At 57.0% G+C, this 13,515-nt stretch overlaps 2 protein-coding genes across 2 annotated transcripts in view; one reads left to right on the top strand and one right to left on the bottom strand.

Moving 5' to 3' along the window:
* The first annotated feature begins 2,312 nt into the window (after nucleotides 1–2,312).
* Nucleotides 2,313–12,672, top strand: LOC103265843 (coiled-coil and C2 domain-containing protein 1A). The gene is made up of 22 exons (XM_021715232.1): nucleotides 2,313–2,446; nucleotides 2,774–2,846; nucleotides 2,996–3,067; nucleotides 3,160–3,290; nucleotides 3,365–3,437; nucleotides 5,320–5,431; nucleotides 5,510–5,682; nucleotides 7,093–7,215; nucleotides 7,286–7,344; nucleotides 7,430–7,546; nucleotides 9,477–9,550; nucleotides 9,621–9,679; nucleotides 9,770–9,821; nucleotides 9,926–10,025; nucleotides 10,106–10,196; nucleotides 10,502–10,639; nucleotides 10,727–10,791; nucleotides 11,303–11,366; nucleotides 11,456–11,582; nucleotides 11,902–11,978; nucleotides 12,075–12,122; nucleotides 12,198–12,672. The coding sequence occupies exons 4-22, from the start codon at nucleotides 3,274–3,276 to the stop codon at nucleotides 12,216–12,218; spliced, it is 1,590 nt and encodes a 529-aa protein (XP_021570907.1). The 5' UTR covers nucleotides 2,313–2,446; nucleotides 2,774–2,846; nucleotides 2,996–3,067; nucleotides 3,160–3,273; the 3' UTR covers nucleotides 12,219–12,672.
* Nucleotides 12,673–13,370: 698 nt separating this feature from the next.
* The window catches only part of PODNL1 (podocan like 1), a 6,314-nt gene continuing 6,169 nt past the window's right edge, over nucleotides 13,371–13,515 (bottom strand). Inside the window, exon 9 of the mRNA XM_021715231.1 lies at nucleotides 13,371–13,512. Coding sequence (XP_021570906.1) covers nucleotides 13,371–13,512 — 142 coding nt within the window. The remainder of the gene's footprint in view (nucleotides 13,513–13,515) is intronic.

The following is a 13,515-nucleotide window of genomic DNA, read 5'->3' on the forward strand; positions in this document are numbered from 1 at the left end:
AGGTAATTGGATTGCCTGAGCCGGTGGGTTCGAGACCCGCCTGGGCAACTTGGTGAGACCACATCTCTACAATAAATCAAAAAATTAGCAGGGCGTGGTAGTGCACGCCTGTAGTTCCAGCTACTAGAAGGCTGAGGCAGAAGGATCGCCAGAGCCCAGGAAGTCAAGGCTGCGGTGGCCGGGAGCAGCCACTGCACTCCAGTCTGGGTGACAGAGTGTGACTCCAACTCAAAAAAAAAAAAAAGAAAACAACTACAGCCAGGTGCAGTGGCTGACGCCTGTAACCCCACCACTTTGTGAGGCAGAGGAAAGAGGATCGCCTGAGTCCATGGGTTTGAGATCTTGTCTCTACAATAAATCAAAAAATTAGGCTGGCATGGTGGTGGCTACCTGGAAGGCTGAGGTGAAAGGATTGCCTGAGCCCAGCAGGTTGAGGCTGCAGTGAGTCATGATTGTGCCACTGCACCCCAGCCTAGGCAACAAAGTAAGAACCCAAACTCAAAAAATAAAATAAAAGTAACAACAAGGCCAGGCACAGTGGCTCATGCCTATAATCCTAGCACTTTGGGAGGTCAAGGTGAGAAGAATGCCTGAGCCCACAGGTTCAAGACCAGCCTGAGCAACTTGGCAAGACCTCATCTCTACAATAAATCAAGAAAAATTAGCCAGGCATGGTAGCACATGCCTGTAGTTCCAGCTACTTGGAAGGTTGAGGTGGAAGGATTGCCTGAGCATGTGCTATCCTCCACCACAGGTAGAGGCTGCAGTGGCTGTGAGCATGCCACTGCCCTCCAGCCTGGGCAACAGAGACACCAACTCAAAAAAAAAAAAAAAAGGTAATGATATATGGATACATGTTTCAACATGGGACAACCCTTGAAAACATTATGCTAAGTGAAAACAAGATGCTAGTCACAAAAGACCACATAGTACATGATTTCATTTACAGGAAATATCCAGAATAGACAAATATATAACGAAACATGAGCGGCTGCTTGGGGCTGGGGTGAGAGCTAAAGGGCACACATTTTCTTTCTCAGGTGATGAAAGGTTCTGGAATAAGACAATGGGGATGGCTGCACAACTCTATGAATACACTACAAACCACTGAATTGTAAGTTTTAAACAGATAAAGCATATGTGAATTGTATATTAATAAATCAGTTGTCAAAATAAAGAAAGAAAGAAAGAAACCTGGTCGATGTAAATGGCAGAGAAACTATCCTTCTCCACTAAAATAAACAACCACTCTGCTGTGTAATTCAATTTAAATTTCTCTTATATTGCTGACACACATCCAGTTTTTGTTCAATAACCCTCTTAAAATATTATTTCACAAGGATTATCAAAACTTTGTAAACACAAACCTTGCTTTCTAAAAAAATAACTAAATATTTGTAGAAGGAAATATATCCAGGCTTATCACTTTGGTTACATCAAATCATGTTAATGCCTGATGTTTTGAGAAAGATTTCCTTTTCTGATACAGTATGATATAAATGCCATCCATGACATCTTAACTAAGTGGTGAAATTGGAAATACAGCATCCCCAGTAACTTCCTAATTGGCTGCTTGTCAGACAATATTTCCCACATATTTGAAAATAATTTCATTTTAAAAGTACATAAGCCGGGCTCGGTGGCTCAGCCTGTAATCCCGCGCCTTTGGGAGGCTGAGGTGAGTGGATTGCCTGAGCCGGCGGGTTCGAGATCCGCCTGGGCAGCGAGACCTCATCTCTACAATAAATCAAAAAATCAGCCGGGCGTGATAGCGCATGCCCTGTAATTCCGGCTACTCGGAAGGGTGAGGCGGAAGGATCTCCCAGAGCCCAGCAGTTTTGAGGCTGCGGTGGCCGGGAGCGGCCACTGCACTCCAGTCTGGGTGACAGAATGAGACTCCAACTCAAATAAATAAATAAATAAATAAAGATGAAAAATGGTAGATACTAACTTAATGTGTGAGGATCATAATCTCAACACTTATGGAGACCGAGGAGAGAGGATTACTTGAGCCCAGGATATGAAGACCAGCCTCAGCGACATAGTAAGACCTCGTCTCTACAAAAAAATTAGTCAGGTATGGTGGCATGTGCCGGTAGGCCCAGTTACTTGGGAGGCTGAGGTGGGAGCATCACTCCATCTCAGGAGTTGGAGGCTGCAGTGAGCCATGATCATGCCACCGCACACTAGGCTGGGAGACAGAGTGAGACGGACCCGGTCTCTAAAAAAGAAAGAAAAATAGTATGTGAAAAACAGACATGGTTTGGGCAGTGAACTTGACCCAGGCCCTGGAGGCTTCCTGTGCCTTACTCTCCCCCCAGGTCCCTGCAGTCCTGGCTCCCTAGCCCAGCTGCAGGGCCGCCAGCGTGAATACAAGCTGGCTGCCCTCCACGCCAAGCAGCAGGGAGACACTGCTTCTGCCGCCAGGCTCTTCCGCGTGGCTAAGGTACGTTCAGATTTGATGGACAGGGCCAGAGGGTGTGGGCAAGGTGTTCCATCACTGCACAGCGACAAAGATCCCAGGCTCTCAAGTCATACTGAACCAAGCTGGAATCCAGCTTGGTCACTCCTTAGCTATAGTTTGCTATACCTCTTGGGTCCTCAGTGTATCCCCTCTGTGAAGTGGGCACACGTGTCAGAAGAGGATTGGGCAAAATAATACCTAGGGAGGGACAGAGCTAGGAGTCCTCTAGTATGGCAGGCCATGGGGGCTCCCCATGGGGTCCTGGTCCCCAGTGGCAACCTCCTCGTCTAATCTCCTCCTTTCTCCCAGAGCTTCGATGCTGTCTTGGAGGCCTTGAGCCGGGGGGAGCCTGTGGATCTGTCCCTTCTGCCCCCTCCACCTGGTGAGGACTGTGCCCTTGCCCACCCTCTGGGATGGTTTGAAGCATCTGCTAAGTTCCCACTGATGCTGCCATCCCCACTGGTCAGACTCAGAGATCCTGGGGAGGTGGGCAGGGAAGCCCCTCATCGGACTGGACCTCTCTGTCCCCAGACCAGCTTCCCTCAGACCCGCCATCACCAACCCTGCAGCCTCCGACTCCTGCCACAGCCCCCTTGACGCCAGGTAGGCCATTAGACCGTCCAGGGTGGTGGGCAGGTTGGGGCCAGACTGTCCCCCCTTCCCTCCACTCTTAACCCCGCCCTCGTCTGGCCCAGAGGCGCCCCCACCCCCAAGGACCTTGCTGGAGGCACTGGAGCAGCGGATGGAGCGGTACCGGGTGGCTGCGGCCCAGGCCAAGAGCAAGGGGGACCAGCGGAAGGCGCGAATGCATGAGCGCATTGTCAAGGTGCGGGCTGGGTGGGCATGGGGGCGGCCCCTGGAGGCTTCCCCGGGCGGCCCTCATGCCTGTGTCCCCTGCAGCAATATCAAGATGCCATCCGTGCCCACAAGACTGGCCGAGCCGTGGATGTGGCTGAGCTGCCTGTGCCCCCAGGTAGGGCCTGCCCCTGTCACCCACCCCAGCCTCTGAGCCCTGACTGGTGCTGTTCTTTCCAACTGGGGATCTGATGGCCACATAGCAGGGGTTTACAAGCTTGTTCAACAATTGGGAGTTTGGCCAGGCACGGGGGCTCCCAGCACTTTGGGAGTCCAAGGTGGGAGGATCACTTGCATCTAGGAGCTTGAGACCAGCCTGGGCAACATAGTGAGACCTTATCTCTACAAAAAATGTTTAAAACTTAGCTGAGTGGGGTGATGCATGCCTGTAGTCCCAGTCGCTCAGAAGGCTGAGGGGGGTGGATTTCCTGAGCCCAGAAGGTCGAGACCAGCCCAGACAACATAGTGAGACCTTGTCTCTACAAAACTTTTTTTTTTTAAAGTTAGCTGGGTGTGGTGGTACATTCCAGTAGTGCCAGCTACTTGGGAGGCTGAGGTGGGAGGATGACTTGAACCCAGGAGTTCTTGGTTGGAGTGAGCTATGATCGTGCCACTGCCCTCCAACCTGGGCAACACAGTGAGAGCTCATCTCTAAAAAAAAACGAGAAGTCGGGCTCGGTGGCTCAGCCTGTAATATCGCGCCTTTGGGAGGCTGAGGTGAGTGGATTGCCTGAGCCTGCGAGTTCGAGACCCGCCTGGGCTGTGAGACCTCATCTCTACAATAAATTAAAAAAAAAAAATCAGCTGGGCATGGTAGCGCATGCCTGTAATTCCGGCTACTTGGAAGGCTGAGGCGGAAGGATCGCTGGAGCCCATCAGGTAGAGGCTGCATTGGCCGGGAGCGGCCACTGCACTCCAGTCTGGGTGACAGAGTGAGACTCCAACTCAAAAAAAAAAAAACGGTAGATGTTTGTGGAGAGCCTGTTTGGTGGCCACCACTGTCTGTCCCTTTCCTTTTTTGTCTGGCTCTCTCCCTCCTGGTCATCAGGTTTCAGCTTTGCCGTCACCTGTTCAGTCCCCATTAGCCCCCAGTGGGTCAGAGGCCTCCTCTGGGTTCTCAGAGCTGCCTGTCATCCTCTATGAGAGTGATGATCTCTCTGCATCTGGGTCCCCTGGGCCAAGGACTACCTCACACAGAGGACGTTCCAGTCCTTGTCTGGTTGGAGTCCAATCAAAACCTGGGGTCAGGCGGCGGAAGCTGACAGGCCCAAGGGAGGCAGGGACCAATAGCCGTTCTGTCCTTGGATTCGGAGCAGACTTACAGGCCCGAGCCTCCATGAGCAGGGGAGGAACACGCGTCCACCATGATGGTGTGGGTGCTCTCCTGACCAGGCCCTGACCGGCCGTCCAGGCTTTCCCCCCATCCAGGGCTTGGAGGCCACTGAGCCTACCCAGCAGAGTCTTGTGGGTGTCCTGGAGACCGCCATGAAGCTGGCCAATCAAGATGAAGGTCCGGAGGATGGAGATGAAGAGGTACCTAAGGTGTGAGGGTTGAGGACTGAGCACCATGGCTCATGCCTATAGTGCCAGCACTTTGGGAGGCTGAGACGGGAGGATTGCTTGAGGCCAGGAGTTCAAGACCAGTCAGGGTGATAGGGCCAGACTTCCTGTCTACAAAAAAATAATTAGGTGTGGTGGCACGTACCTGTGGTCCCAGCTACTTGGGAGGCTGAGGCAGGAGCATCACTTGAGCCCAGGAGTTGGAGGCTGCAGTAAGCTATATTGCACCATTGCACTCCAGCCTGGGTGGTAAAGCAAAACCCTGACTCTTAAAAATAAAAAGCAGGGAAGGCTTGGGGTGAGGCAGGGGGGTGGCCACAGAGCAAAGTCCTGAGAATCCCCAGGATGGCCACTGTTGTGGGTTCTGGATCCTGACCACTGGGGAGTGGATTCATCACATGTGCTAGGAAACCTCTGACTTCCTTTCTGTCTCTCAGCAGCAGAACAGCCCTGCGGCCCCCACAGCCCAGTCCAAGGCCCCACCCTCAAGGGCTGCCCAGTCAGGATCAGCCCCAGCAGCCAAAACAGCCCCTAAAGGCACATCCACCAGAGGTAGGTGCTCCCTCCCCACCCGGCGGCCTGTCACATGGCTGTGGGCTGGACAGCACATAGAGGCTCCTGTACCCACAGCCCAGCAGCAACTGGCCTTCCTGGAGGGCCGCAAGAAGCAGCTCCTGCAGGCCGCACTGAGAGCCAAGCAGAAAAACGATGTGGAGGGTGCCAAGATGCACCTGCGCCAGGCCAAGGGACTGGAGCCCATGCTGGAGGCCTCACGCAACGGGCTCCCCGTGGACATCACCAAGGTGAACCTTCTAGGCCTGCAGTAGCCGTTCAGGCACCCACTGCTCAGGCTCCAGCCCCTCAGCAACCATGGAACCTGGGGTATATTAGTCAGTGTCTAGGCTAAGCTGCTATAACAAATAGACCCCTCAAGATGGTGACTGAAATTAGACAGACATTTATGTTTTTTGCATGTCTGCAACAGGAGGCCCTTCAGGGCCCAGGGCCCTTCTATCTTATTGCACCCTAGGGGATCATCCTTGCCCGTGTGATCTAAGTGGATCTCATCCAGCCCATGGGAAGGGACAGAAGGACAGGCAGAGCTAGTGGTTTCCTTTCAAGGAAGTGACATCACTTGCTTACCTCCCATTGGTCAGAACTAAGTCACATGACCATATCCAGCTGCAAAGGCACCTGGGATGTGTAGTCTCTTGCTGGGCTATCGCATGCCCAACCAGAACTCCATTACTAGAGAAGGGGAGGGGATCAGATTTGGGGAGACAGCCGATTCGCTTTGGGCAGGACCATTCATCACTCTGTGCATCAATATTCTCCTGTGGAAGTGGGGATGGGGACCCCAGCCTCAAACAACACAGTCAAGATTTCTTGTACAATAGAGCAGTGTTCATAATACTTTGAAGAAGCACAAAGTAGGTGTCCAGCCCCACGTTGGGCGCTGGGGATGTGGCCTTGAATAAAACAGGCAAAAATCTCCCCCCTCGTGGGGCAGACATTTTAGCTGGGAGACATAAACATAGCCCCTTATCGTGGTCTACAATCTGCCCCGTCACTTCCCTTCCCCGGTCTCCTCCACCTACCCCCTCACTCACTTGCCTTCAACTCTCTGGTGTCTTAGAACATCAGGCAGACTCTGACCTCAGGGTCTTTGCAAGTGCTGTTCCCTCTGCCTGAATGCTCTTCCTGCAGATACTCACTTGGCTCACTTCCTCGCCTCATGAGGTCTCTGCTCAGACCTCAACTGTTCTTCTACCCTGAGCTGTTTAAAACCCTTCCCTTGGCTGGGTTTGGTGGCTCAGCCTATAATCCTAGCACTTCTGGAGACCTAGGCGAGAGGATTGCCTGGGCCCAGGGGTTCGAGATCAGCCTGGGGAACATCTCGTCTCTATGATAAATCACAAAAACTAGCCAGGCGTGGTGACGTGCATCTGTAGTTCTGGCTCTTGGAAGGCTGAGGCAGAAGGATGACCTGAGCCCAGCAACTTGAGGCTGTGGAGGCTACGAGCATGTGAGCGTGCCAGTGCATTCCAGCCTGGGCCACAGAGTGAGACTCCGACTCAAAATACATAAATTAATTAATTAATTAAAATCCCTCCCTTAACCAGAGCCCTCTGCCCCTCCTCCCAACTGTGCCCCTAGGTGGGCATGTTTGTGGCTGGCCGGCAGCCACTCCTCATGAGCCTCATCCTCTCCAGGTGCCGCCTGCCCCCATCAACAAGGATGACTTTGCCCTGGTCCAGCGACCTGGCCCAGGCCTGTCTCAGGAGGCCGCCCGGCGCTACGGGGAACTCACTAAGCTGATCAGACAGCAGCATGAGGTGAGGGGGCCCGGCCTGTCCCCTGGGGCCATGACCCCCGATCCGCCCTCACGGCCTTTTGTTTCCTCAGATGTGCCTGAACCACTCTAACCAATTCACTCACCTGGGCAACATTGCTGAAACCAGCAAGTAAGTACCCCCTCCCATGCCAGACAGCCACATCCCCAGCCCTGTCCCCTGCCCGGGGACCTGAGAAGGGACCTCCCACCCACAGGTTTGAGAAACTGGCGGAGGACTGTAAGCGGAGCATGGAAACTCTGAAGCAAGCCTTTGCACGGGGCCTCCCCACACCCACCGCCCGCTTTGAACAGAGGACTTTCAGTGTCATCAAGTAAGGGCCCCTGTTGTACCCTAGGCCCAGACACTCCTTGGAGAGGGGGTTGTGCTCCCAGAAACCCATAGAGGACTTGCCTTTGCAGGAGAGTTTGGGTGGGTGGTGGGAACACAGGGCATGCAAAGGCCCTGGGGCAGGCATGAGGCACAAGTGAAGGGCAGCAAGAAGGCGTGATGGGGACACCTTTGAGGTTGATCTAATGACTACAAAGGTGTATCTTGTCCCAGGGCTCAGGGGAACCCATGGGAGACTGATGATGTGTCACTGTTCTAGTGGTGGCTGGTCTTGTGAAGTCAGCCCGTGCCCAAGGTGCACAGGTCACTTTCTCCACTTTCTAGATGAGGGTGGTGCAGCTCCTGGCCCTCCTGTGACCCCCTGCCACCCCAGGAACCCCTCACCCCAGCCCGCATGTCCTGGCTTCCGTCACATCCCCCTGCTGTCCCTGCTTCACCCAGCTCCTACTGTACAGACCTCCTCTGGCCCTCACACATACCACGCATGTCCCCCTCCAGAGCCTCTGACCAGCTGTTTCCTCAGCCCAGACCCTCCTCCCCACATCCCCATGCGGTGGCTCCCCCTTGACATTCAGATACCCCATCTAAAGCAGTCTCTCCTGAGCATGCTCCGTGCGCCCCGTTTGACTTCTCTGCTGAGTCAAGTTGTTTGTGTTTGTATGTTTACAGTTTACAGCCATTTGTCCATTCAGCTAGGTGGAGCACAGGGATAGGGGTCTGTCTCATTTACTGCTGTACCCCCAGCAGCTAGGGGACTGACTGGCACGCAGTAGGTGCTCGAGAAAAGATCCCCCAGCAGTTAGGGTACTGGTGCCCAGTAGGTACTCAAGAAATATTGTTAAGGGGGCCAGGCATGGTGGCTCAAGCCTGTAATCCCAGCACTTTGGGAGGCTGAGGTGAGAGGACTGCCTGAGCTCAGGGGTTCGAGACCAGCCTGCGCAACTTGGTGAAACCTTGTCTCTGCAATAAATCAAAAAATCAGCCAGGCATGGTAGTGCACGTCTGCAGTTCCAGCTCTTGGAAGGCTGAGATGGAAAGATCACCTGAGCCCCGCAGGTCGAGGCTGTGATGGCCGTGAGCGTGCCATTTCACTCCAGTCTGGGTGACAAAGTGAAACACCAACTCAAAAAAAAAAATATTGTTAAGGGAAGGCCCCCCCAGCAGCTGGGCCACTGGTTAGTGCTTAGTAGGACTCAAGAAATACCAAATGGGGGCTGGCATGGTGGCTCACGCCTGTAATCCCAGCACTTTGGGAGTCCCAGGCCAGAAGATTGCTCAAGCCCAGGAGTTTGAGACCAGCCTGGGCAACATAGCAAGACCCTGTCTCTGCAAAAAGAAAATTAGCCAAGCATGGTGGCACATGTCTGTAGTCTCAGCTACTCAAGAGGCTAAGGTGGGAGGATCGCCTGAGCCCAGGAGGTTGAGGCTGTGGTGAGTTGTGATCATGTCACTGCACTCCAGCCTGGGTGACAGGGTGAGACTCTGACTCAAAAGAAAGAAGGGGAAGGAAGAGAGAAAGGGAAGAAGGAAGGAAGGTAGGGCGGGACTAAGTGAAGAGAGGGTTGCCAAGCAAAGATAGGGTACTGGCTGGTATATAGTAGGTGCTCAATAAGTATTGTTTGATAAAAGGAAGGTTCCCCAGCCATGAAGGGAAAGTCTCCCTGCAACTTGGGTACTGGCTGCACATAGTAGGTTCACATAAATATGTGCACACTGAAGAAGGGACCCAACAGAGAGCCAGCAGCAGACCTGCTCAGAGAACTCCAGTCTGTCTGATTCCAAGACTTGAGCCTAGAAGCTGAGCTACCCCAAGGCCAGGGTGGGAGTCATCCCACCCCCACTAAGGGAAGAGAAGGCAGGCAGCCACGGGGCTGAGGTGCCTCTGTTTCCCTGCCCACCCGCCCGCCTGGAAGGATTTTCCCTGACCTCAGCAGCAACGACATGCTCCTGTTCATCGTGAAAGGCAGCGGCCTGCCCACGCCCCCAGGTGAGGAGGCTACAGGCGGCGGTGTGGGGGGCCACCTCCCTGTCCAGCCCTCACCCTCCTCTGCCCCCAGGGCTGTCTCCTGGTGACCTGGACATCTTCGTTCGGTTTGACTTTCCCTACCCCAACGTGGTACGTGGAGCGCCCTGGAGGGGAGGGCTGGAGTCGGGCGGGGGTCCGAAGCCCGACCCCAGGCCCCTGAGCCCTCCTCTCTGCCCACAGGAAGAAGCTCAGAAGGACAAGACCAGCGTGATCAAGAACACAGACTCCCCGGGTGAGCCGCGGGGGGAGGCAGCCCGGGCCCCCCAAGGCAGAAGGAACGGAGACGGCTGAGGCCTGACTCCCCTGCTTCCTCTCCCCTGGGTCCTCCCCCGACAGAGTTCAAGGAGCAGTTCAAGCTCTGCATCAACCGCAGCCACCGGGGCTTCCGACGGGCCATACAGACCAAAGGCATCAAGTTCGAAGTCGTCCACAAGGGGTGAGCCAGGCCAGGGCGCCGGGCGGCTCCAGGGGAGGGCACCGCCCAGACCAGCCATCCTGACGCCTACACACACACAGGGGGCTGTTCAAGAATGACCGGGTGCTGGGAACAGCCCAGCTGAAGCTGGACGCCCTGGAGACCTCGTGCGAGGTCCGAGAGACCCTTGAGGTGAGGGTGGATATTTCATCCACAAGCTCTGGTATGGTGTGCCACTAATGCCATTCATGCGCTACCTGCCTTGACCCCCCAAGGGCCCTGCTGCCGACCCAGCCCCTCCCCTCCCGCGGGAGCCCCAGACCTCCCTACTGCCCTGCCCTGACCGCCCCCAGCCCCTGCTCCGGCATGATCAATTCGTGCCCCTGCCTTGCCTGTGGCTTTTGAGAAATCACCCTGGCTCGCTCTGGCCCTGGCCTGGGCCTGGGCCTCCGGCAGCCTCCTACTTCCCGCTGACAGCATCTCCCACCCCCACCCAGGTCCTGGATGGCCGCCGGCCCACAGGGGGACGACTGGAGGTGATGGTTCGTATCCGGGAGCCGCTGACAGCCCAGCAGCTGGAGACAACGACCGAGAGGTGGCTGGTCATCGACCCTGTGCCAGCGGCAGTGCCCACGGTGAGACCACTGCCTGCCAGCAGTCCCAGGGAGGGAGGCTTGGTTCAGGAGGCCCAGGACTCACAGGACTTGTTCTCTCCTCTGAAGCACGTCGCTGGGCCCAAAGGGAAGGCCCCTCCTGTGCCTGCCCCTACACGGGAGCCTGGGAACAGGTAGGAGGCTGGGTCAGGCCATGCTGGAGGGAACCTCCTCTTTCTCGTTCAGTCTCTCCTGGGCAGCTTTTCACCAGGCACACATTGGACCATGTCCCTCCTCTGCTTCAAAACCTTTCCTAGCATCCCTTCTCCAGTTTAGACTCCTCAGCTTGTTAAGACCTTTTATGATTTGATCATTGGCAATATATCCATCCTCCTCTCTCCCCACTTCCTTCTGTGGTCCACTGACCTCTGGGCTTCTGGGTGATGATGCCCTGAGCACCCCTACCCTCACCCTTCCTTCCTGTTTCTCTGTCCAACTGACTCCTTTGGATCCCAACTTGGCTGTCACCACCAGGAAACCCTTCCTGACGACTGGGCATCAGGGTTGTCTGGCTATGCAGCCATCTTCCCTACTAGGTTGAGGGCTCAGCTCCACGGGGTGGGGGGAGGGTTGGGAGGGTTGTCTGTTGAATTAATGGGGCTGGGCTGGGAGAATCCCTGCAGCCCTTCACCCTTCCCCCGTTAGATCAGCCCGGCCCCTGCATAGCCTCAGTGTGCTGGCCTTCGACCAAGAGCGTCTGGAGCGGAAGGTGGGTGCCCAGCCTGCTGGGCCTAGTGGGGCGGGACTGGGGGTCTGCAGGTCCAGATGGGGTCCTCACAGCCCCCCTGTATCCTCCAGATCCTAGGTCTCAGGCAGGCACGGCGGCCAGTGCCCCCAGAAGTGGCCCAGCAGTACCAGGACATTGTGCAGCGCAGCCAATGGCAGAGGGCACAGCTGGAGCAGGGAGGCGTGGGCATCCGGCGGGGTAGGCTCACAGGGATGGGCACCCTATGGGATAGGGACTTGAGAAACGGGCATCTAGGTGAGGAGGGGCTTGGGGACAGGTGCCCCAGGGCTCAGAGGCTCAGGTACAGATGTCTGGGGGGTTAGGGGCTTGGAGACAGACATCTAGGTGTGGAGGAGTCAGGGACAGGTGTGCTGGGAGTTTGGTGCTCAGGGACAGGCATCCTGCGGAGTAGGGCTCAGGGATGGGCACAGTGGGGGTCTTGGGAATAGGCATCTGGCGCCATAGGGGCAGTGACACCGGGGCCCAGCCTGACCCGCCCTCCCCGCCCCCCCCACAGAGTACACGGCCCAGCTGGAGCGGCAGCTACAGTTCTACACGGAGGCCGCCCGGCGCCTAGGCAATGACGGCAGCAGGGTGAGTGGGCACGGCCAGGTGGCAGCGGGGGGGGTGGCCACGGCCAGGTGGGCACTGGGTGGCGTGGGGTTTGTCTGCTAATGCCTGTCCCCCCAGGAGGCCGCGAAGGAGGCGCTGTACAGGCGGAATCTGGTTGAGAGCGAGGTGAGCCCTTGGGAGGCGGGTGGGGGCAGGGAGTCTCTGTGGCAGAACCCCCTGACCCCAGCGGCTCTCCCCCAGCTGCAGCGGCTCCGCAGGTGAGGAGCTGACGGGGCTGGCGGCCCTGGGTGCCGGGGCAGAGCCAACGCGGCCGCCAACCAGACAAGCAGACAATCAGCGGACAATCGGTTCTGGACTCCAGCCCCGTCTGGGCTCCAGCCCGTCAGAGCCTCCCAGCCGGGGGCATCAAAAATGATGCCCACCAGCTGGTGTGCCCCTCACCCAGGCCTGGCTGGGGGGGTCCGAGAGTCCTGTTTGCACAGCCCAGGGGTGTCTGGCCTCTGGCCTGCCCTGGAGTGGGGAGGGCAGCAGGACCAGGCCCCGAGAACCCCTGCAAGCACTTTACCTCCTGTCCCTCCTCAGCCTTACCCCTGAAGCCCTTCTGCACCCCAAAGAAGCCACTGAGGCTGGCCAAACCCTACTGGCTCCCCAGAGGGTCACCCTGGCCAGCTGGGACCCCAGGGTCCACACTTGGAATAAACAGCCAGGGCCACACCCAGCTCAGCTCTGTCCTGTCTTTGTTTCTTGCTCTGTCCCTCTGGGGCCAGGCTGGGTCTCCCCACCCACCCCCAATGCCCAGTTCCCCTGGAGGGGACTGGGGGGACAGTGTTCTTGTGAAGGGGGCTTCTTTTTTGACATAGGGTCTTGCTATGTTGCCCAGGCTGGCCTTGAACTCCTGGCCTCACGCGATCCTTCCGAGTAGCTGGGACTACACGTGCCCCAGCCACCTGCGCCTGCTCTTCCGCGGGTAGCCTTGGACATTTCTGGGTTTACATTGGCCGGGTCGTCCATGGTGCTGCTTGGTGACCTCAGTGTCTCGGGACCTCAAAAGCCAGCCCTGACCCACTTAGCGTCCCAGAGCCTCAGTTTCCCCAGCTGAGCTAGAGGATGGCGAGAGCTCCCGCCGAGGGTGGTGGGAAGCAGTCAGTGGGCGGAGCCCGCAGAAGGGCCCGTTGGTGGTGAGCGTAGGAAGGCTTACAGGCTTTATTGTCTCTGTCCCGTCTGCGCGGGGGCGGGGCGAGGCGTGTCCGCCGGGCCCGCGTAGTGGTTGCACCTGGAGTGTGCCAGCTTCGCCCCGCAGCCCCTGCCGGTGTCCTAAGTGCCTCAGCCAGGGCCCGGCGGAGCAGGCCCCAGAGAGCCAGGCCCGTGCCCCATGGGCGCCGTTTCCGCAGTCCGGGCCGAACCGAGCCCGGTTCAGGGGCCCCCTGCCCGCGGCCCTCGGGGGGCGGTGGGCGGCAGTCGGACCAGGACGTGCTCGGGGTTCCCTGCCGTGTCCACCACGCGCAGATGGGCGAGCCCCAGGAAGGCCTCGGCCGCGATGCCGCTCCTGTGAAGCCTG

This window comes from Carlito syrichta, unplaced genomic scaffold, assembly GCF_000164805.1.
Source record: "Carlito syrichta isolate Samal-C Ts95f unplaced genomic scaffold, Tarsius_syrichta-2.0.1 Scaffold306874, whole genome shotgun sequence".
Taxonomy (NCBI): domain Eukaryota; kingdom Metazoa; phylum Chordata; class Mammalia; order Primates; family Tarsiidae; genus Carlito; species Carlito syrichta.